This window comes from Podarcis filfolensis, assembly GCF_964270895.1.
Source record: "Podarcis filfolensis genome assembly, chromosome: 4".
Classification (NCBI taxonomy): domain Eukaryota; kingdom Metazoa; phylum Chordata; class Lepidosauria; order Squamata; family Lacertidae; genus Podarcis; species Podarcis filfolensis.
This window is the reverse complement of record NC_139607.1, coordinates 34789109-34813262: the sequence shown is the minus strand read 5'-3', so window position 1 is coordinate 34813262 and position 24154 is coordinate 34789109. Positions and strand designations below refer to the sequence as shown.

At 41.6% G+C, this 24154-nt stretch overlaps 2 protein-coding genes across 5 annotated transcripts in view; one reads left to right on the top strand and one right to left on the bottom strand.

Moving 5' to 3' along the window:
* The first annotated feature begins 1069 nt into the window (after window positions 1-1069).
* Window positions 1070-21707, top strand: LOC310761113 (arylsulfatase D-like). Of its 2 annotated transcripts, XM_083610718.1 has the most exons (10): window positions 1070-1544; window positions 4113-4253; window positions 4659-4780; window positions 5229-5351; window positions 6387-6810; window positions 8966-9102; window positions 9772-9906; window positions 10942-11104; window positions 12816-12937; window positions 19630-21707. In XM_083610718.1, exons 1-10 carry the CDS (start codon window positions 1495-1497, stop codon window positions 20004-20006), a joined length of 1794 nt encoding a protein of 597 aa, XP_083466844.1. In that variant the 5' UTR covers window positions 1070-1494; the 3' UTR covers window positions 20007-21707. The 2 variants fall into 2 exon arrangements, with proteins under 2 accessions (XP_083466844.1, XP_083466845.1); XM_083610719.1 differs by lacking the exon at window positions 4113-4253 and having other exon boundaries at window positions 1076-1544.
* GYG2 (glycogenin 2) overlaps window positions 18763-24154 on the bottom strand; it is a 20010-nt gene continuing 14618 nt past the window's right edge. For all 3 annotated transcript variants that reach the window (XM_083610869.1, XM_083610870.1, XM_083610868.1), the window contains exon 10: window positions 18763-23349. In XM_083610869.1, the coding sequence (XP_083466995.1) occupies window positions 23188-23349 (162 nt within the window). In that variant the 3' untranslated portion in view covers window positions 18763-23187. The remainder of the gene's footprint in view (window positions 23350-24154) is intronic.

Below are 24154 nucleotides of genomic sequence, written 5' to 3'. Positions count from 1 at the left end.
TAGTATTTGTTTGTCCTTCCACAAATTTTGGGGCTCTGGGCTTATTCACACTTCCTCTTTTCCTCAGCCTCACTCACCTCACAGAGTGTTTGTTGTGGGGGAGGAGGGGCAAGGAGATTGTTAGCCACTTTGAGACTCCTTAAAAAGGTAAAGGGACCCCTGACCATTAGGTCCAGTCACAGATGACTCTGGGGTTGCGGCACTCATCTCGTTTTGCTGACCGAGGGAGCCGGCGTACAGCTTCCAGGTCATGTGGCCAGCATGACTAAGCCACTTCTGGCGAACCAGAGCAGCGCATGGAAACGCCGTTTACCTTCCTGCCAGAGCAATACCTATTTATCAACTTGCACTTTGACATGCTTTCAAACTGCTAGGTTGGCAGGAGCAGGGACCGAGCAATGGGAGCTCACCCTGTCACGGGGATTCAAACTGCCAACCTGATCAGCAAGCCTTAGGCTCTGTGGTTATAAAGGTAAAGGTAAAGGTACCCCTGCCCATACGGGCCAGTTGTGTCTGACTCTAGGGTTGCGCGCTCATCTCGCTTAAGAGGCCGGGAGCCAGCGCTGTCCGCAGACACTTCCGGGTCACGTGGCCAGCGTGACAAAGCTGCAACTGGCGAGCCAGCACCGGCACAGCACACGGAAACACCGTTTACCTTCCTGCTATAAAGCGGTACCTATTTATCTACTTGCACTTAGGGGTGCTTTCGAACTGCTAGGTGGGCAGGAGCTGGGACCGAACGGCGGGAGCTCACCCCGCCGCGGGGATTCGAACCGCCGACCATACGATCGGCAAGTCCTAGGCACTGAGGGCTTACCCACAGCGCCACCCACGTCCCGTGGTTATACTGGCCCACAAAAGCCCATGACACACATACCAAAAAAATCTTTTGTAGGTTGCCATAGGCATCCCTATTTTTCCTTTAGTGATTGCACCTTTCTTAGAATCGGTGCTTTTTTCCTAGGGGTACTCAAGGATATGTAGTACTGGCACTCCCCCCCCCCAAAAAAATTGGCACTTACTGTAACAACTTCATGGTGTGTACCAGCACCTTTTTTCCCTTAAAAAAAAAAGAGCACTGCTTAGAATGTAATGTGAACTGAGAAAAAATATATATATTTCTCAGCTGTCTGGAAATTTGGGATCATGAGCAAAAACAAGAGAGGAAACAAAATATAACAAAATCCTACTTGCTTCAGGAACAAAACTTCCTGTTGGCACTGTGAAGGTTTTTCTCTGAGTGATTGGGTGCAACAGAAGCTGCTATAAAGGCCACTAGAGCAGTTGAAAAGCATAACAGTGATTGCTTTCCAAGAGTGGACTTTGTCTGTAGCTGCTCAAGGGTTCGTGTCAATTTGTAATAGCCATCTTGTTTCACAATCCACCGATTTACTTGGCAAGCTATTAAGTAAGCAGATGGTTGGGAAAACAGCCTTGCGAGCTGTCAAAAAAGAAGACGAAGCCTGACAGTCGTTCTCGCTATATCACCTCCAAATGCCTAGAGGACTGGGGATGGATCACAAATTGAAGATTAGGCTCTCCAGGTAAGTGAAAAGCATTCCTTTTTGAAAAAGGAATCATTCTCTTTCTATATTTTAAATAGCAACTAATGCTGATCCTTGCCAATTAGTTTTTCCAGTGCTTTCTGGCATTTGTAGCAATGGCTAGACAGCATATTTCCCGTTGTGACCCTGCACTCTGTGCAGGCAAACCCAGACAGAATTAAAATAATCTCTCTGTTCCCTGATGTCCGGTTGATTGGTGGTGAATGTGGAAGTAACTCCAGTATGCAGGGAATTTTTCTGACCAAGACTGAGCTATATTTTTGAAACACTAAGGGAATGTAGCAAGTGGTTAACTTCTAAGATTTCTTCAGTACTGTGTCCCATTGAAGCCTTATGTGGCGATCACACAGGGTCCCCGGATATTTGACAGTCTATTGATCCCTGTGCCACCACTATGATCACTTCCCCGCTGCCACCAACCCGTTTCTCTTGGGTACACACTGAATTCAGACAGTTGTTAACATTAAAACAAATAATCAAGTTTATTTTATAAGCATGAACAAGTTTCAGATAATTTTTCTTGTCAGTTTCTTATCCTTAGTTTCTATACTGGCCTATAGCTTCCTAATAACTGCTAACTGATTATCCCAACTGTCTATCTGACTCCTATCAGTTTCTCTCACTCTCTCACATCAAAACTCGACCAACCCACAGACTTATCCTCCCTCTTCCTTCTCCAACTCCCAACTGACTTCCACACAACTCCAGCTCTAACTCTGACTCCTCCCCTGGGGTTCCCACTGGCCAATCACTTCACACTCATTTAACCCTTTCCCTATGACCCACCTAGGAGGGCAAACGCCATACCCTATTCAAGTAAGTTTTGTAGCATCTGAGGGGGATGGGATTGTATGCACTTGAATACATAAATAACGCTGCAACGGCTCTAAAAATGCCTCTCTTTAAACATGCAAATCAGTAAATAACACAGCGAAAATGCTACTTGTGTTGAGTACTTTTTAAATGTGTCAGTGTTACTCCCCAGAGCACTGGTATACTTAATTCATTGTGGTTTTGGAGTTTGTGGTTGTAACTTTTTTTTGTTAAAGTCCATTGTGCTGTACATGCCAGATTTATTCTATAGAAGTCTGTCATTTGATTCGTAGAAGAAATTTATGGTTGTGGGAAATTGACACACCACAGAAATTGGGGGTAGCTAAAATGGGGACAAACATGTGCATACACAATGTACTATAAAGTGTGTTTCTTAGTGAAGTTGTAATGCATTTATTTATTGGTTGAGGTGGGGGAACAATCACATTGGGGTGGTAAGTGGGGAATGGTATGCCTTGTATACCTGAGCAAAACGGACCCCTCGGCACCATAAAGGGGCCTGAATATGGTGGGTCATGTCTATTCCTTATTCCTACTGTTTGGGTAGTGGATGGGGTATGGAAATAACAATAAGGAAAGTTAGTAGCTATAACTAAAAACACGGGGGAATTTTAAATATGATCACCTACTACAAGGTCTGCAGATGCCTTACCTCATGATAAAGACTAAAAACCTATTCCATAGTATCAGGGGTAAAGGGCATGACTTTAACTCTAAAACAAACTTTACATTATCATCATCACACACCCCATCATGCCATAAGTTGGAAGAACTCAAAACATGTTCCTTCAGGTCAGGGACATTCAGGTCACGTTCAAGAAACCCTAAAGCAAGATTTTCTCTCTCTCTCTCCCTCTCCCTCTTCCTCTCCCTCTCTCTCATATCAACACTTTTTTTATTTCAGTCAATGACCAGTACAGAAGATAAGAAGACAGCAAACCACAATAAAATAAATTAAGTATACTATTACATGTGAAGTTTAAAACAATGTAAGAAATTAAAAAGCAAGGGGAAATATAAAATAATTATATTAAAATGTTTTTTATAAAAAAAAACAGGGCAAGGTGTTAATAATTCTAAAATTAAGACAAGATCTTGTGCCGACAAGCTATTGTTGCCGCACAAAAACTAGCTACCTTGGCAGTGATCTCGGGAAACTGGTCAGGCAAAAGATAATTGATATAAAACACTTCAGATCTTCCTGGTATACTTTGTAAAAGTGGATTAATAAAATGGTGGTGGATTTCACGGTGGAAGGAACAACAAAATAAGACATGTCCCACAGTATCTATTTTCTCTACTTTGCAAGGGCATAAACATTCCTATCCAAACTCATATCAAGCAATATAAAGTTTATACCCATTCATATCAAAAGGCAGGACTTTCAGTGAAAAGATGGTGAAGCATTCTTCGCTTCTTGTGTGTTTTCTTTTACAGTCAGCGGTTCTTAAGGGTTTCAGACAGGAGTCTTTCTTAGCACCAGCTGGAGATGCCAGGAACTGCCTTCCCAGAATTCTTTGGGAGAAGCCATGTACTTTGCATGTATGATGTGGATGTGACCCAAACCTGGAACCATTAGCACAGAAACCATTTGCTCTGTTATTGAGCTCCTACAACCCTTCCACTAAAAATTATCTCTCTTCCCCACCACAATCGCAGATAATCCAACCTTAGAAAATTCTGATCCTGTTGTTTTGGTGGTTGTTTATGTAGATGCAGTCTAGCGATTTTGCTAGTTTCCTCCCTATTTCCCCAAATGTGGGATGCGGCCGTGTCAAGACCCAACGTTTTGTTGATAATGGCGGATGACCTCGGCTATGGTGATTTGGGATGCTTTGGTAACAACACACTCAAGTAAGTGTCATTTTGTGACTTGAGATCATGCACTCAGCCCCACCCACAAAGTTGCTTTTGGGGGCACCTTTTGCTTTTGGGGGCAGCTCCTATTCACCCCAAAGGCTCCTTGTTCAATTAACCACCACAGTGTAAATCACAGTTTTGTACAGTGTCACTACATTACTAGAGCCTGATGATTTGGGTCATGCAATTTAACCATATTGCTTCTATGGTTTCATCTCTAAAGCCTAGAGAATTTTTTTAGTAAGTGTTTGATACAATTTCTAAATAAACCCTTTGTTGCCTCTGCAGCCCTCAAGATGGAGCTGCGACCCAAGAAAGGCTTCACGAAAAGGTTTCTGCAAATGACAGGGGACCATACAGTATTCCCAAACTAAAGTATCTCTTTGTTCTACATATTAGGACTCCTAATATTGACCTGCTAGCAAGGGAAGGAGTGAAGCTTACTCATCAGATTGCTGCAGCTTCGCTTTGTACCCCAAGCAGAGCAGCTTTTCTGACTGGCAGATACCCCATCAGATCAGGTTTGGCATTCTCTTTAAATGGTTGGCTGGTGTTTGGGTGCACAGAGGATTACCCTAAGCGATAACCAGCCCTGATGCAGATCGGGGGGAGGGAGAAGCACATGCACACACATACAAAGACCTTTTTCAGGGCTCTGCAGTTGTGCGTGCAGTTTTTGCATAGCTGGACCTAACATGACAAGATCCTGTCAGTCACACATCCTGGCCAGCTATCATGCAGCACAAGACTCTAGGAGTCTTTTCACACAGGCACAAGTCTGTACCCAGTGGTAGCACAACTGTGTTGCATGCAGAGGTTTCCAGGTTCAATCCCCATCATCTCCTGGTTGGGCTGGGAGGGAACCCTACCTGACCTGAAGAGTTAATTAACCGCAGCCCAGCCAAGTCAATGTGATAGCAGCTGCCACTTATACTAAGGCTCTTGCCCCCAATTCCTTTTACATGTTAGGTATGGTGTCCAGACATGAGCCCCGTGTCTTCGCGCGTACTGGTGCTTCTGGAGGACTCCCCACGAATGAAACAACATTTGCTAAGTTATTACAGCAACAGGGCTACACCACGGGCCTTGTAGGTACAGTATCACATTGACATATTCCTTTCATTTTTCACTGACACATCTGAGCTTCAGTTTGATCAAAAATTTCATGGTTGTCACTGCCTTCTTGGGGTCTCCAGCTGACGAAGTTAAATTAGAGGGTAAGCAAAAGAAATTATTGGGACAGAACTACCTAAATCGTATAGAAATTCATTTATGTACTGTACAGTGGTACCTCTGGTCACGTACTTAATTCGTTCCGGAGGTCCGTTCTTAACCTGAAACTGTTCTTAACCTGAAGCACCACTTTAGCTAATGGGGCCTCCCGCTGTTGCCACGCTGCCGCCACACGATTTCTGTTCTCATCCTGAAGCAAAGTTCTTAACCCGAGGTACTATCTCTGGGTTATTGGAGTCTGTAACCTGAAGCACATGTAACCTGAAGCGTATGTAACCCGAGGTACCACTGTATGCTACTACAGCAGCAACAATGCCCAAAAGTGGAAAGAAGCAGAAGTCCCACTAAAGGAAGAATGGATACAAAAACTTACGGAATATGCAGCAATGGCGAAACTTACCGGAAGAATAAGAAATCAAGATAACAAACTGTTTATAAAAGAATGGAAACGCTTTATTGAATATTAAAGATAAATTGTAAACAGATAAAAAAAAACATTAGCAGGATTGTTGTAATAACCTGAATTTTTATAAGAGTATATATTTACAGTAGATAATTAAATGGGGAAGTTAAATGAATTTGGATATGCAGAAGATATTGAAAAATAAATTTAAGGAACCGCAGAAAGAGGGGGAAGGAAGTTAAATTTCAAAATGTCAAATTAATCGTAAAATTAATGAAATGTATAAACTTGAAAAGTATAAATAAAAACTTTTTAAAAAATTAATAAAATAAATTAGAGGGTGAGCAGGCAGAATCAAGGGGGCAAGCTATTTTGAACGGAGGACAGGGTTTGCCTATATTTTTCCAGTATAAATATTAAGTGTATTAAGTTGCTTATTGGTAATTTACAGGATTCATGGTTTCTTTAGCTATCATTGTTTATCTTTTCAGGAAAATGGCACCAAGGCATAAACTGTGAATCCCACAATGACCACTGCCACCACCCTTTAAACCATGGCTTTGATTACTTCTATGGCACCCCTTTTACACTTGTGAATGAATGCCAGGCTAATAAGGATCCTGAGATGAATGTCCAGCTGCAAGCTATGTATTGGTTTTACACCCAGATGGCAGCTCTTTTGGTGTCCACTCTTGTGCTGGGAAGAACTACTGGTTTGTTCTATGTGAAATGGAAAATAATTGCCTTCACTGCTTCATGTGGTATCCTATTTTTCATCTCCTGGTTTGCCAATTATGGATTTGTAAGATACTGGAACTGCATCATGTTGAGAGATCACATCATTACTCAGCAGCCAATAAAGCTGGAAAATGCTGCCTCCAGGATATTGAAAGAGTCAACCTCATTTATTAAACGGTAACCCATTAAAATTATTTAACTGCTTTTCAGATTTTGAGAGGAGTGGACTGATTTTGAAACCTTTGTCGTCCGTGCTTAGGATAGAGCTAAGACTACCTTTACTAGTGTGTCAAATCACTGCATTGCTCAGTGGCATGTTTTTCAGATGATGTTGCATTGATACAAACTTTTAGGACAGAGCTTTCCAAACTTTTTATGCTTCATTTTGCAACACAGTAATTCAGTTTTGCATCATTTCGCGACACAGTAATTTAGTTTTACTAGCAAACGGGAGGTTAAACTAACCCCTTTCCAGCCCCGGGAGGAGAGTGAGGAGTGTTCACATGACACACCTGCACACTGCAGCCGACACACGAACACATGGGTAGGCAAACTAAGGTCCGGGGGCCGGATCCAGCCTAATCACCTTCTAAATCTGGCCTATGGATGGTCGGGGATCAGCGTGTTTTTACATGAGTGCTTTTATGTATAATGCATCTCCGGGTTATTTGTGGGACATAGGAATTCGTTCATTTTTTCCCCTTCAAAATATAGTCCAGCCCCCACAAGGTCTGAGGGACAGCGGACCGGCCCCCTGCTGAAAAAGTTTGCTGACCCCTGTACTAACGTATCATGACACACAGTTTGCAAAGCTCTGATTTAGGATCTGGGTACCTTGCTGAAGTATTGGTACATCTCAGCCAAGGTGTCCACATGTTTAACTGTGTGCATGTGGTAAAGGAAACTATGTGTTTGAAATGTGAATTTTCCTTTGCGCTTTGATTGGGCTCAGACATTCATTAAATTAAGTGTATAAGAGAGAAGGGTGCAACTTGTAAACATACTGGGTTGGATTCCCTTAAGAAACTTCATCAACCAAAATCCTCTGCAAGGATTTCTCTATGCTTGTGTAACAGGATCCCCCCCTTCTCTTAGATGCCCCCCAAAATTGGCTCAGGAGTCTGGAGAACTCAGAACAGTGCATGGGGAGGAGAGGGGGGATTGTTCCATCTGGCAAGATGAAATGCTTGCGCAGACAGAACAATTTAAAGAGTGTGATTTGAATTCTACCCAAAGTTCTTCACTAATTTGGGCTGAACCACTGGCAGCAAGCATAAGGGTAATAATACCCATAAAGTCCTATTGTGTGTTCAGAGTGTTGAGTGTACATTATTCTTGTTGTGACTCTTTCACAACAACTATGTATAAAGTAGTTGAATATCATCATCATCATCTATTTTGACCTTCAATGTAAATAAAATAAACAATCTGGTATTGTGGAAGGATTGTCAATGTGCCCTCAAGATGTTGTTGGACTATAGCTCCCATTATTATACATGTAGGAGCTTGTGTGTACTTCATACATGACCCTAAAAGATGCTTATTGAAGGTGGGAAGTTTGGCAGGAGCCAGACTGAGCACTTTGTTACAGAAAATGTCTTTAAACAGTTTCTTCCCACCACATCAGAAATTTCTCTGGACACTTAAGAGAAGCATCCATGTATGATAAAATTGCAAAGACAATTAATAGTAAGTTGTAGGTTGACTAATATGGTGCAGCACAAATATAACATCAAGGGTGCATTTAAACCAATATCTTATTACATACATACTCCTAGTCTAAAGAAAGAAAACAATATAATCCACAAGGGGAAAAGCAGTGAAGCTGCAACACTCCTAGAAAATCGAGATCGATTACAAAGTTCTTACCTATTGGGTATCTGAAAAGGCTCTTACAGCTTCATTGATGTTCACATGTGCTGAAGTGCCTGACTATGTGTGTAAATGTAAGCATGTGGTACAGCCAACACAACAAATTTAGGATCAGCAATTCCCATGCTTTAAGTATGCAACTCATAAGCTTTGCCAAATGCAGTTGCTCAGAGTTTTAGGGTGGCAGTCAATAGGAAACTCAGCAGCTCACAGCATTTCATTCTGGCAGGCACTGCTTATCATAACAATGACCATGAAGCATGGTAATGGTGGTGATAATAATGACAGGCTGAATGGGCTAAAACCTACTCCTTTTGTAGCATTTCAATCTCATTAGTGTGTATGGAACGATCTCTGTGTCTGTATCTGTTCAGATCTTTGCTCAGCTATGAATTCCACATAGCTAATGGATGCTTTTGTTGTTGTTTTAAAACAACATTTTTAAACATTTTTCCCCCAGAAACAAACAAGGACCGTTCCTCCTCTTTGTTTCTTTGTTACACGTCCACACACCCTGTTTCACCACAAAGACGTTTCATGGAAAAAGCAGTCATGGTTTATATGGAGACAATGTAGAGGAAATGGACTGGATGGTGGGTGAGTAGCACTTGTGGTTATTGATATTTTTCTAAGGACCAAAGTAGTAGCCTTCCTTGGACCTTGTCTTCTTCTTTTTCCTGAATTTGTAACTTCCTTGTTGTCTTTCAACTGACTGTAGCGTTCAGCTTAGCACTGGAGAACAGAGATTCATAAATCTGATAACTCCCCTTCCCTGTCATCAGTTCCTTGAAACACTTCCTGAAACTGTGGCAATGTCATTTCAACATCTGGAAATGACAGATAATCCTCTCTGTATTGATTTTACAAGCTTATTTATTTATATTTTATTGAAACAACTTATATGCTGCTTAACTACAATAGTATCTAAAAGCGGTTTACAAAGATACAATGCAAAAAATAAAAACCAGTTAAAACTATGAAATCAAATCACCAGTTAAAATACTATCTGGAATTATTATTATTATTAAATCTTCATTAGATGCTGGAAGTGCAACAGGGAGGAGGCCTGCCTGACCTCAGATGGAAGGGGGCACCATAAAACTGGGCCCACAATATTAAGTTCATATCTTCTGAGGGATATGAGCCTTGAATCCCAAAAGACATCTGCGATCGGGCAGGGATATAAAGGATTCTGCAATCCTTGAGGTACCCTGGACCCAAGTATTTGGCTTAAAATTAACTCTTGTAGTTCATCCAACTCTGCAGGGGAAATTCTTGCTGCTGTTGACAAAGAGGGCTTGAGGAACAACACTTTTACTTACTTTACTTCTGACCACGGCGGCTTTTTGGAGGCTAGAGAGGGTATTACCCAGCTAGGTGGCTGGAACGGTATATACAAAGGTAAGGCAGCTTTCCTTCAATTCTCCATGCCCTTGTATGGATTACTGTACTGCAATGTGTTTGTGTGTCTGGAAACTTCCATGTGTACAGAATAAAGCTTTGAGAGGGCAAACTGGGCTTCTGAATTACAAACATATAATGCTACTACAAAGGCACGTTGACTGGCTCCCAAAGTAAGGTAAAGGGACCCCTGACCATTAGGTCCAGTCGTGACTGACTCTGGGGTTGCGGCGCTCATCTCGCTTTATTGGCCGTGGGAGCCGGTGTACAGCTTCCGGGTCATGTGGCCAGCATGACTAAGCCGCTTCTGGCGAACCAGAGCAGCACACGGAAACGCCGTTTACCTTCCCGCCGGAGCGGTACCTATTTATCTACTTGCACTTTGACGTGCGTTCGAATTGCTAGGTTGGCAGGAACAGGGACAAAGCAATAGGAGCTCACCCTGTCGCGAGATTCGAACCGCCGATCTTTTGATCGGCAAGCCCAAGAGGCTCTGTGGTTTACACCACAGCGCCACCCATGTCCCATGGCTCCCAAAGTGGGTTGCAACAAATCATTATGACATAACATTAGCATTACAAAATTTAAAATAGTGGTTAAAAAATAATAGCATCAGTGGCTTAAAACTGTTCTTAAATAGAACATCCATAAAACCACCTGGATCCCCATCCCCCAAGTCTTTAGGATTTCTTAAATGGCCAAAGAGTGGGGGACTTATGAATTCATCTTGACCATCACAGATATGGGAGATCCCTGATATTCGCCAAGCTTACTGCTTTCATGGGTGGATCACAAAACAGTGCCTTGGATATCAGTCTTAAAGCTTGGGCAGTTATATATATGAACTTATTTATGTCAAGAGCCTGCACATCCTCTTTATCAATATGTGTGTTCTTTCATTATTCATGCTGGGCTCTAGGTTTTTAAAAATGCATTTAACAGCTGATCTCCACTCTGACGTTCTCCACACTGAACTATGACATTCAGCTGATGAATTGTAATTATCTTTCCCTTCTATTACTTCTTCTTTGGCAGGTGGAAAAGGTATGGGAGGCTGGGAAGGAGGAATCCGTGTGCCTGGAATAGTTCGGTGGCCAGGGATAGTCCCTGCAGGCAGTGTTATTGATGAACCAATAAGTCTTATGGATATTTTCCCCACAGTGGCTCACTTGGCTGGGGCATCCATCCCACAAGACAGGTACAGAATACCGGTCTGAAAGTAGATCAAGGCGATTTGGATTTTAGCCATTAAAATTTGCAAAAATGTATATATAATCCATAGCATCATCCATTTGCTTGGCTTTCTGACATGTTTTAATCCGGAAACATCTTAAGTGGTTTCATCTACAGGTATTCTGTAAAGATTGCATTTTAAAAATATGCTGGCCTGTTAAATTCAAGTGGATTTCTCCATATAAGGGCAAAAGCTTGTCAAATCATAGAATTGTAGAGTTGAAAGGATCATCTAGTCCAACCCCCTGCAATGCTGGAATATTATTCCACATCTCCACATCAATGTGCCTTTTTAATTTTCCCAACAGCGTTCAATATTTTAGGATTCCCCTCCCCTTTTCTCCATTTCAAATGGGCTCAAACCCATGACCTTGAGATTAAGAATCTTATGCTCTACCAACTGAGCTATCCCAGACTTTGTAAAATATAAAATCAAATGTAAATTGATCTTTCTTTTTATTACAATACCACATATTTAAATAGAAGGCAGGGGACTTTCTCGGTAGTGGCGCCCACCCTGTGGAACTCCCTCCCATCAAGGAAATAAACAACTATCTGACTTTTAGAAGACATCTGAAGGCAGCCCTGTTCAAGGGCTGTCGTATTGTGTTTAAATTTGTTTGAAGCCGCCCAATAGGTAGGAATTTGGGACATATGGTTGACATCGTTATGCCTGATCAATTGCACAATGGTCTTCTGCTTGTGACTACCTCAGAAGCTCACCACCTCTACTCCAGTAGGTCCACCAACCATCCAGATTGGATTCTGGAGGATGAATTGAAAGCTGCAGTTGGTAGGAGAAGGGAGCAATACAAGGGGAAGGCGTCTTATGTGAGTGGAAGTTGGCTTATTTGGTGATGAGTATTACCTTATGCATTTGCCTGACTGAAAACTGTTCATTCAATTAAATGGAAAAACTGATAGTGCCAAGACTAGCGCAACTCCTAAGGCAGAATAAGGACTCTTACGGGAAATATGGCGGCACAGAGAGGAGCATGTAAATCCTGTATCCTCTTTCTTTGCCCCCTTCCTTCTATCCTGGCACATTTTGCCCTGAACTGTATGTAGTAATAATAATAATAATAACAATTAATAATTATATATACCCCACCCTCCCTGGCCAGGGCCAGGCTCAGGGCGGCTAACACCAAATATAAATTACAATAAAACATAACAGGAAAAAAAGAAAAAAAGTTAATCAAAATACGGCTTAAAATACAGCCTTGTTCTAATAGTAGCCCATAAATCAAGACCATAAAGGGAGGAAACATCAGATATTCACCTGCGCCAGCTATCCATGCTGGTCCTACATGGGCCAGCAAAAAAGCCAAGGGAAAATCCCATACAAAGGGTCAGACTGAGTCCAAGCCAAAGGCCAGGCAGAACAGCTCCATCTTGCAGGCCCTGTGGAAAGATGTCAAATCCCGCAGGGCCCTGGCCTCTTGTGACAGAGTGTTCCACCAAGTCAGGGCCAGTGCTGAAAAGGCCCTGGCTCTAGTTGAGACCAATCTAACCTCCTTGAGGCTCAGGACCTCCAAAGTGTTGTTATTTATGGACCTTAATGTCCTCCACGGGGCATACCACGAGAGGCGGTTCCTTAGGTATGAGCTAAAGAATCAGTCATCGGCCTATGCTGTACAGTACTACTTTACTAAATGTATTATTACTTTTCTTAGGGTGATTGATGGAAGGAACCAGATAGCTTTGCTACAGGGAGCGGTGCAGCACTCAGAGCATGAATTCATGTTTCACTACTGTGGGTCGTACTTGCATGCGGTGCGCTGGTACCAGAAAGAGAGTGAGTAGAAAATATTCTCCTTATATCAGGTATGGGGTCACTGAAATAAAATGCGTAGCTCATGACTCAGTGTGGCATCTTGACACCAACTTGCTTGCTTCTCAGACTGTGTGCGCACCATACATTTAAAGTGCATCATGGGAACTGTAGTTTATTAAGGTGCTGGAGATTTTTGCTCTGTGAAGGGTAAACTACAGTTCCCAAGATTCTTTGGGGGCAAGCCATGCAGTTTAAATGTGCTCTAAATGTATGGTGTGTCCACACAACTGCACTCAAAGCTATAGGTTGTGCTGTATGGATTTCACTATTAGAAACATGAGGATTTGGTACTGGGTAGCCCATTTCTGGATTGAGTATCCATTTCTGTCTATTATGACTGCTAGGTTGAGATTGAAAACATTTTGGAAATGGTTGGTGAAATCTCAAAAGCTGGAATGGATTCTACCTGTGAGTTGCCAATAGCAAGCTCACAATCGCTAACCTGTATCAGAGCATTGAGTATCTTCACGCACTAACCACAATGTACACAAAATAATGTGCGAGACATTCTATATCTGTGTATATCCATTCTCTATGAACTGACTGTCTGGGGGGTCACAAAGGGGGCAAAACAACGTCTCTCTCCTGAAGTCTTTCTCAAAAGTTGAGTCAGGTGACATGTTGAGTCAGCCACAGTTGGCCATGGGGTACCAACAACATTACTTGCTAATGTTATTCGCCTGCAGGCTGGTGAGTAAGATATGCACACTTCTCTGAAGGAAGCTCCATTGAACAGGGTGGGATTTTCATATGATTAAACATGCACAGCATTGCTCTTGCTTACAGTAAGGGTTGAGCACTGATGACAAGAATACATCAATTTTGTGCCTGATGGATCTTGTCTGTTTTGAAGGAGCTGGGTCTGATAACTTTGACGAGTTTTTTTCGGCAGTACAGGTCTGGGATTCAACAAAATGAAGAAATCAATAGTACCAGGCTTAATCTTTTTACCAAACTAGAGTAATACCAAACAAATAAACAAATAGGCTGCTGCTGCTGCTGCTGCTTCTTGCATTAATCTGGACGTGTGCATCATTCAGCGTCCTTCTTTTCACCAGTTTGTTGGCATATCCGGTAACTAGAGGCTGAATCTGTGTATTATAAGATATTCCACTAGAGGGCAAAGATATCCAAGCTTTCTTTGTACAAACATACATTTTATTCTTTCCTTTTCCAATGCTTATTTTTCTAAAAAGTAGCTATCTTCACAGCAACAGAATTGCGAAGTGCTTTTGATGCCAGATTTTGAAAGTGATTCAGCTGAAGGTATTATAACCCCCATATGCAAAAACACAGTGTTTTCAGAAAGGCTTTAACATACAAAAGTGTTAAACAGAAGTTGCAACTGTGCTTTGAGACATAAGCAGATAGCCTGGGAAACACTGCAAGATCAGGCCATTTTGCAGCTCCTAGATGTTGTAATATGGATCTAGCAGTTGATGGATCTGATCCTAATGTCCACCTGTTTTTGCAAAATTCTTGCTTAATCAAAAGTATATAACATTGTTTTACTTGCATAGAGTGAAGCTGTGCAAATTAGTCATTTGTTCCCCCAGTGCTCAAAAGGATTTAAGAATGATGTGGAGTGCAGGGTGAGGGAAGTGAAAAAAGGGTGGAAATTCTTTTACAGAAGTGCAAAAGTGTAGTTGAATGCCTAGTTGAATACCACCCTTAATCTTTACTCTTCTTTTTTCAAGTCACTGATTTTTTTTAAAAAAAATATTCTAATCAGACCATTAGAAAATATGTTCATATATATATATATATATATATATATATACACATAGTTGTTTGTGTATTTCTGCTGCTCCTTGAGGCTGTGAATCATTTCTGTCTTTTCATATCATAAACTTGGGACACACTGGTTAAGTAAGGCTAGGTAAGAATGTTCAAAAGATCCTTCTTGATTTTTTTTTAAGTGACCACATGCTTGCAGTCTTCCTTGTATTCATACATGGGCTGAAGTGACCCTAACACAGTGGTTCCCAAACCTTTTCTATCACAGACCATTTGAAAATTGGTGTTTATGAAGCGCTTAATCATTTTTCTGTCTGTTGTAGCAACTGTGATGCACAGTGCCAGGTGCTGTGTGATTTTTTAAAATTATATTTGTGTTTCTTACATATTGTAATTTATTGCATTGCAGTTTGAATGCCACAGAAATCAAACTGTAATACAATAAAATGCATAAAGGTAAAGGGACCCCTGACCATTAGGTCCAGTCGTGACCGACTCTGGGGTTGCGGCACTCACCTCACTTTATTGGCTGAGGGAGCCAGCATACAGCTTCCGGGTCATGTGACCAGCATGACTAAGCCGCTTCTGGTGAACCAGAGCAGCGCATGGAAATGCCGTTTACCTTCCCGCCAGAGCGGTACCTATTTATCTACTTCCACTTTGATGTGCTTTCAAACTGCTAGTTTGGCAGGAGCAGGGACCGAGCAACAGGAGCTCACCCCGTTACAGGGATTCAAACTGCCGATCTGATCAGCAAACTGCCGACCTGCTCACTGGGGTTGCAGTGCTCATCTTGCTTTACTGAACCAGAGCAGCGCACGGAAATGCCGTTTACCTTCCCGCCGGAGCAGTACCTATTTATCTACTTGCACTTTGACATGCTTTCAAACTGCTAGGTTGGCAGGAGCAGGGACTGAGCAACAGGAACTCACCCCGTCGCGGGGATTCAAACCGCCGACCTTCTGATCGGCAAGTCCTAGGCTCTGTGGTTTAACCCACAGCGCCACCCACGTCCCTAATAAAATGCATAGATAAAGATAAGAAATAAAAAGGAAAAGCAACAGTGAAATAAAAAGGAAAGCAACAGTGAAAAATCAGTTTGAGTCCTTAATGTAACCATACATCACAGAAACACTACAGACCACCTGAGAGAAGCTTGCAGGCCACTGTTTTAAAGACCCTCTCCTGGAATCAGTGGGCTTTCTTATCTTCCATTCTTAAACTCGATACAATTAAACAGTATAAACACATTGTTTTTAAATATCTATCTTTAATATTGGATATGAGATTTTTCTATGAGGTATGCTCAGCCCCTTATAAGGTATCCTGATGCTACAGTTGAACACCTCCCAAACAACAATGGCTCCCTCTTCCTGATAGCTGCTCACCAGGGCTATTTTTAGAGCTAACAGTTTTGTGGAGCGGAAAAACAGAATTCCATATCTATCCTGTGGAGAAGCGTTCTTCCATGGCAACTAGCAATTCATCATTTTTGACAGAGCTGTATGAGGGTAAAGGCTTCTGAAGGAGCTCCAAATACCTTGTCCTGGAAAATCTTCTGTTGGAAGAACCAAGCGGTTTAACTATCGTGAACTAATTTGACATCCATTCTAGTGAGATTTCCAAAAAGTGTTTGGAAGATCACATATTCATCAACTAGAAACTGAATATCTTTAGTTTCTTTTCTCTAAGGTTTCGCCTCAGATCGTATAAATCTTTCGCCTTTTTCTAAGGTGGTGCTCTCTGGAAGGCCTATTATATGACTCCAAAATTTCACCCGGGGGGGGGGGTGCTTGTTATGGAAGAAGACTGTGTCCATGTTCTGGAGTGCAAGTAATTCACCACAATCCTCCCTTGCTTTTTGACCTCACATGATCCTTTTGAAACCAGTCCTTTTCCACAAAATTCTGAGCCACTTTTCAACACACTAGAACAGTGATGTCGAACCGGTCAATCGTGATCTACCGGTCGATCGCAGGCATTCCTGGTCGATCCTTGTCGATCGCGTGATCCCGATAGATCTCCAAAAATAATAATAATGAAGTGATAATAAAGATGCACTTATTTAAACAAATAAATTGTAGGCTCCGATGACTTTTATAGAACTCCCTTCTTACTGGCCTAGTTCATGTGTGATGCTAAGTAATGGTTTGCTTAAAGAACCATGAGTTGTCTTGAAGATGATCAGACAAAACCATGGCTTATCAGACAAAAACCGAACAAGATGGACCATTCATCTGATTCGGTATAAGGCAGAATCTTACATTTGTAGTGGAAATAATTCTGCCCATGGTCATGAATTCTGCATGTTCCTCTCAATCCAGAAAGAAGTGGTCACATTTTTAAATCATGTTCATAATATAATCATAGTTAAACCCCATTGGAATGGGACTTCAGTGCGCCTAACTATGAACTCAGTTACACCTACAAGCATCAGCTCTAACCTTATAAACAGACCAATCTTCCACACTGCTAATGCGGAGAACTTGGATTTAAGCAGATTAATTTCCATTGAGAGCGATGGAGCTAAAGGAGCTTGGTCCTATCTATGTCGTTTTTTAGCTGTTATGTTGACTGAATTGCTAGGCACCTAAAATAAACTACCAGCTTCCCAGTGTGAAGGTGAGATTATGCAGACCCCTACTGAGCTGAGCTCTTTGGAAATTTACAGGCTGGATACTGCGCCATGTTATAGGGCTTCTTTCCTACAGCAATCCATCTAAGTGTTGAAAGAGATAATCCAGAGATGAATTACAAGTTTATTCAACCCATGGCCATTAAGCTACTTTGCATGTAGCATTAAATGAGAAGTGGACAGCTCTCCATGGGCTGCTTCAGAGTATACACCCAATTCCTCCTTTACAGCCCTGGCATGAATTAAAAAAAGAATTCAGCCCACAGCTGCAAAGGATCAGGAGTTCATGTATGAGTACATTTCCTCTTCTTTTGAGTTTGATGCCATGACGGACGTCTGATAAGACAGTATGGCATGGGCCAAATGAGGGGGTCTGCCAGGCCTGATTATTCTAATTAGGCCCATGGACTAGGAGTTCCCCACCACTGCATTGAACTGTGGTTTAAAATAAGCTATAGTTTACAATGAACTAGCATGATGGGAGGAAACCAACCAGCAGATAGGTTGCCATTATGCACAAACCGGCACCAATGGTTTGTTGATGATGGCAAGCCAAGGTTTGTTTTTCCTGGTATGGTGAAGAAAAGTACAAGGGAAGGGGGATGCTGTGGGGATATTTGAGCAGTGTGTAAAATGGAACAAAGGATACTCAGTTACTTAGTTCCATGCTGTTCCTTAGATGAGACAACTGCATTCTTTCAGTCTAATTCTTTGTTTTTTGAAAGATAGCCTTTTGGTTTAAATTACAAAAAAAAAAAAAAAAACCCACATCATTTCATTACTTTCCCTTGGTCATGTTAAAGTGCCTAGGGCACCCAAAATATATTTTTAAAAGGCCACCACCTTTGCTTCTCTTGTCTGGCTCTCATTGATCATATCCGCAGTGTATTACATCTTTTGCAACATTTGTATAGCCCTCACTCTTCCAACGAGCATGAATTTTAGTCAATTTTTTTTGCCAATGCCTAAAAGTTCAAGCAGGCACACTTCACATTTGATGTGTTTGTGATTTTTAAAAAAAAATCAGTATTGTGTGAGGTACAAAAATTAGCATGTATCACATCAGAGTTGGTGCAACAACTCTGGTGCAAGTGAATGTGTGATTAAAACAGCAAAGGCTGCTTTATACTGAAATGTGATATGAAGGCAGAGGGGGTGGAATGGAAAAATTGAAGAAAAAATGGGTGGGGATATTCCAATTCTTCTCCTGTCTTCACATCTCTAGTCCATACTACACACACACATTCATTAACAGGATTTCCAGAGCACTCAAATGCTTTTCCCTTAAAAAACTGCATCTTGTAAATTTCTCCCAATAAAGAACCAGCTCTTACAAGTCACATTGACAATAACATCTACAGATGCTACACACAATTCCCAAACTAATTAATATAATGAAAGACAGATATAGAAATCAAGAATATAAAATGTTTATTTGATAATGAACAAAGTTACAAAAATAAAGAAAAAAGCAGGATTTCTCTATTTACAAAACCAGAAAGTAAAGAATTACAAAGTAACAAATATGGGTGAGAAACTGCTGATTGTGTTGGCAAAAGCAGTTCCCTCCTGCAGCAACGGTTATCAAGGAACTCTACTTAGGAAGAGCACAAGTAGTTTAGGACTTGTCCTTTCCTACTATGAAACAGGGATGTTCACAGTAAAATACAGGAAGGGTGCAGAAATCTGTGAAAACTATTCTAATGCATCTCAAATTATAGAATGTTGTATACTTCTTCTTTTTTGCAGCAGTCTCAAGTTGCAGTTATAGTTAATTAAAACAATCATATTGCCCATTAGTGGCTCATTTAGAAACTTGTAAAGAGAATTCTCCAGGCCAAATATAATTTTATAAGGATTTTTATTATGGCATCCGTGTTTGTGGAGTCCACATAATGAGATGAAATCATCTTAGTTCATGCATTTGATGATGGGAACTTGCAACTACTAAGCACCCTTTTCGCCTCCAGTACATTATGAAGCCAACATGCCCTCCTATTCGGCATAGACTTTGATGTCCCTGGTTTCATTTTCACCCCCATTCCCATGCCTCCTACTCCCTCCTTTTATTTTTGCAATTCCCTTTGCACCCTCATTTTCACACTCAACCCTTTTTCCCCACCCCCTTCCTCCTTACTTTTCTTGACTCCCCTTGTACATAGAACAAATCAACAAAATCTATTTGAATTATTATATTTAAACCGAATCTCCAGAGAACGTCATGTTCCATCACTTTCGCAGTTATTGTATCATGGTGTTTTTGCTTTGCTTTCCCTTCCAGGTGGTCCAGTATGGAAAGTTCATTACACAACACCAATATTCAACCCTGAAAGCGCAGGAGCCTGTTATGGAAAGAGGCTTTGCCCATGTTCCGGAGAAGGTGTAACACATCACGATCCTCCTCTGCTGTTTGATCTCTCGAGAGACCCATCAGAGGCCGTGCCTCTTTCACCGGACATGGAGCCCTTGTTCCACACAGTCCTAAAGCACATAGGCAGAGCTGTGGAGGAGCATCGCAGCTCCCTCACACCTGTCCCACAGCAGCTCTCTTCTGGAAACAATATGTGGAAACCATGGCTGCAGCCATGCTGTGGGACCTTCCCGTTCTGTTGGTGTGACAATGAAGAAAGTGATACCCATTCATATAAAGTGGGCTAGCAAAAAGAATCCTCTTGCAATGAAACACTGTTCTTAGTACAGACAACACGAGCCAAGACATTCTTAGCTTTCTCTCATAAAGCAGCTGGGGATTGGAAGTGGGAGGTTTTTGTTGTTGTTGGTTAGTTTCCGTGTTATACCCATATGTGCCACTTTTCCTTGTTACTGGCTTGTTTTCTTAAAAACAGCAGCCCCTCAGTGTCTCTCCATCCCTGCTTTGCTCAAACCTTAATTGAGAAGGAGCAGCTAAAATTATACAGGGAGACCTCCGTTCTCACTGTCTTGGCTTGTGTTGTCTGTACTATACTTAAAATTTGGATCAAGGAGCATCAAATGGGCAGAGAAACCCCAGGGCTGCACCAGATCTTTGCAGGATTAGATACAAAGTCTAATTACACTGGGGAACAAAAAAAAATTCGTTTTCTGTTGCATGAGGTTTTTCAACTGTTCTTATATGTTCTTTCAATGCTGATTTCAAATCTGAAATAGATTTTCGTGTACATGCTATAGTTATCTTTCAATTTCCGACTTTTGCCGATATGTCATATTTACACTGGGAATAAGTGGACACTGACACGTTGATCTACCCTAACCATATGGTAAATATTGTTTTGTAAAGTTAATTTTTGTAGTTTTGTAACCTAAATATTTGTATTTTTCAGATTGGACCATGGCTTCTTCAAGTAGACTGTATCCCAAGGGAATACTTTCTTTGCATACCTCCAACTGTACATAGATATACATGTCATCTTCAATGCTATACATGTCAGGTTCAATGCTATACATGTCAGGTTCAATGCTATATAAGTCACTTACATTTATACTCATATTGTACTACTTTGGCTATGTGTTTAATAAAATATTGAATTCTTGCATTGTGAAAAACAAAGATTATGGTGAAAATTGAAAAATTTGAATTGCAAAAATAACTAGAGCTTACAGAACAAAACCAACTTCAGATATGAAATCAGCACGTCAAAATTAGGTTAGAACAACTGCAGGTGTCAATGCAACAAAAATTTTGTTCCCCAGTGTTATTCAGCTTCCTACAGTTTAGCAAACTCTTTCGCTAACTGTCCCCAATATATTGAAACTTTCACACAATATTGATAGGTGCATATAAACAGACTGAGTGCCTTCTGTCCTTGGGCTGTCCAAATACATGGAAACATAAGGGCTGCACTTCATGAAGAAGGTTGCAGGCTCAATTCCTAGTGTCTCCAAGTAGGGCTGGGTATATCTCCATCTAAAACCCTGGAGAACCAGTCAGTTCTAGACAACGCTGAGCTAGATGAACCAAATGTCTGACTTAGTACAAAGCCTACGTACCTACGTACATCAAGTTCCAAGGCAATTACCGTATTTTTTGCTCTATAAGACTCATTTTTTCCCTCCTAAAAAGGGGAAATGTGTGTGCGTCTTATGGAGCGAATGCAGGCTGCGCAGCTATCCCAGAAGCCAGAATAGCAAGAGGGATTGCTGCTTTCACTGCGCAGCGATCCCTCTTGCTGTTCTGGCTTCTGAGATTCAGATTTTTTTTTCTTGTTTTCCTCCTCCAAAAACTAGGTGTGTCATGTGGTCTGGTGCGTCTTATAGAGCGAAAAATACGGTATAAAGCAGTACAAAAGTCCTATATTAGCACCATTGTAGAAGGTGTTTGATTCCACGTGTCAACCATCTAATAAACTATCCACCTCCTCACCTTGTAAGCTATGGTAAGCTCTGTAGAAAGATGTACTTCAATTGTTCTCAACAGAAAAAAAATTAAACAGACTTTTAGTTACCCAAGAAGCAAAAACAGAAAAGAAACTTCTTTCCCCAAAACACACACATCCTGGTAATTCCTAAAAACAGAAAACTATGGCCATGGTCCATGAAATCATGGAATATACTAAAGCTTCCTATAGGCTCGATGTAGCCCTATTCCGCAGCGCACCCCCCCACACACAAATTTGCACATATGGGCACTATGCTAGGCCTTAGGAGGAGACCAGCACTTCCAGTTCCACCCTAGCATCTTGAGGTAATTTATGCTTCAGAGTATGCCCAACTTACAACAAGTAGGATTGGGTGGGGATACAGAAAGTATACAGAGACCGCCTTAGCAATCTACTGTACTGCTTGAGAGCACACCACAGGTAAATCAGGAGTGGGGAACCAGTGGCTCTCCTGAAGTTGCTATACTACAACGCCCATCATTCCTGATCATCTGGGGCTGGCTGGGGCTGATGGGATTTTGAGTCCAACAATGTCTGGAGGGCCACTGGTTCCTCAGCCCTGAGGGCAGAGGGAAGGGAGAAAGACAAGTTTACTGAACACACAGGAATCCTCTATGGATGGGTGTTAAAACACAGAGTCCGCTGTGTGTACATCAGTCCTGCCTTAGAAGTCTTTGGACTTTTTATTTCCAATATTTGTACCTGCCAAACCGAAGAATCAAATAGGATGCCATATTTGGTTCATTAGTATAAAGCCATTTTTCATGCTCTCAGATGAAGGTGAGAATATTTCATGAGGCACTATAGATTAGTAATAAAAACAGGGGTTTGTTTTTAGCAGACTGTACAGCACCCATCTGCATGAAAGAGAAAAGGGGGAGGGAGGGGGAGGGAGGGAGGGAGGGAGGGAGAGAGAGAGAGAGAGATCTAATGGATTCCAAAGTCTTTATCATGCTTATCTATAGAAGTTGGTCCAAAACAAAAGTAAATAAATCCAAAAGAAAACAACATTGGTCCGACAAAACACACTGAGTTGCAAAAATGAATGAAGATTAAATAGCTGCAGTATCGGTAGACTGTGCAACTAGGCACTGTGGATTGTCCCACCAAAAACCACACAAGAAATGTAGACGAAAGGTCCCCTGGCATTTTCAGTTAAGCATTTCTCAAGTAGCTTTACTATACAAGCCTAGAAGATGCTGCCAGGCAGAATATCAGTACCGGCTAAGCTGACCCAATGTTCTGACTCATGTAAGGCAGTTTTATAAGCCCATTGTATTTCATTCTCTGGAAGCAATGCATACTGTCACAATGCATACACAGGTGCATTTAGCAAGCACAACCATTTTCATGGTGCTATTTTTGTTTGCATTCCCCCCTGCAAAACAGAAAGGGCCTGGAGATTTCACAGATGTTGTAAATTTAAACAGCAGTCGGTCCCTGTAAGCGCATATGAGCAAGATCTATAATAAAAAGGAATCTAACTTCTTTTTAATGTTTTCAAAAGCATCTTTCCCCAGATAGTCAATGTGGCCTTCCTCCCATTTCCTTCGTTCATCTTCTGCACTTAGCACCTCTGGATTTGGCTGAATACATAGCTCTGAAACAGAGCTGGTAACGTCGTCCTGCAAAAAGGGAGATCAAGAAATGCCATTTGTACCGTTTTCAGGCAACACATAAAAGCCTGAAAGCTAGTTTCAAGATTCTGATAAAAGTGCAAACAGTTGACTTTTCAGTGCCCAGGGTAACTAGAAGATGAGCTATGTATTAATACAGAGAATAGAGTAGCTCAGGTTACTTGAGGGACATTATTACAGTACTGTATGGGAATAGAGATGTGCACAGATTGTTTGGTCTGAGTAGCAAAACTGAAGCATTTCCCCACACTAGGATTCTAACAATGTGAGGGAGTGGAGGGGGGTGCTCCCTAGTCCCCCACCTTCTCAAGGAGACTCCCTGTGCTATTTAGAACTTGGATCTTCTAGGGCTTGTATATGAGTAGAAATTGCACAGTGGAGAATGCTCAATGTTGCACAAGTTCAGTCCTCAAGGTATGGAAGGGATGAGTGCAAAGAGTAAAGCAGAATGGGCAGAGCCAGGCAGCAGCTCCCTGACTTTCCTCCTCACATAATTGGAATCACCCAAAGGAGCAGAGCATCTGAACAGAGCTAGTGTCTCATAGCAAATGTAAGCAAGCCGTAATTTTGGCTCCCGTCTTCCAAATACTTTGCTGTCATTCCTACCATACTGGATGTGTATCCCATTCAGACATTTTCAGGTTCTTGGCTCTTCCCTTGCTCCCATGGCTCAGAATGCCTTCAAGTGCTTCATCCATTTCCCCTCCCCTTTTCTTCTTTTAAAAACAGAACAAAATTAGCGGATCATGTTGCTATTTGTCTGTACAGATTATCTTATGAAGATGCCCATTCC

Bases quoted from the DNA above. Each gene is read 5' to 3' on its own strand.
- LOC310761113 (XM_083610718.1), top strand. From the start codon at position 1,495: ATGCCTAGAGGACTGGGGATGGATCACAAATTGAAGATTAGGCTCTCC. The intron at 1,545-4,112 runs GTAAGTGAAAAG...TTGTTTATGTAG, and splicing joins TTGAAGATTAGGCTCTCCAG to ATGCAGTCTAGCGATTTTGC. The intron at 11,105-12,815 runs GTACAGAATACC...TACTTTTCTTAG, and splicing joins GCATCCATCCCACAAGACAG to GGTGATTGATGGAAGGAACC.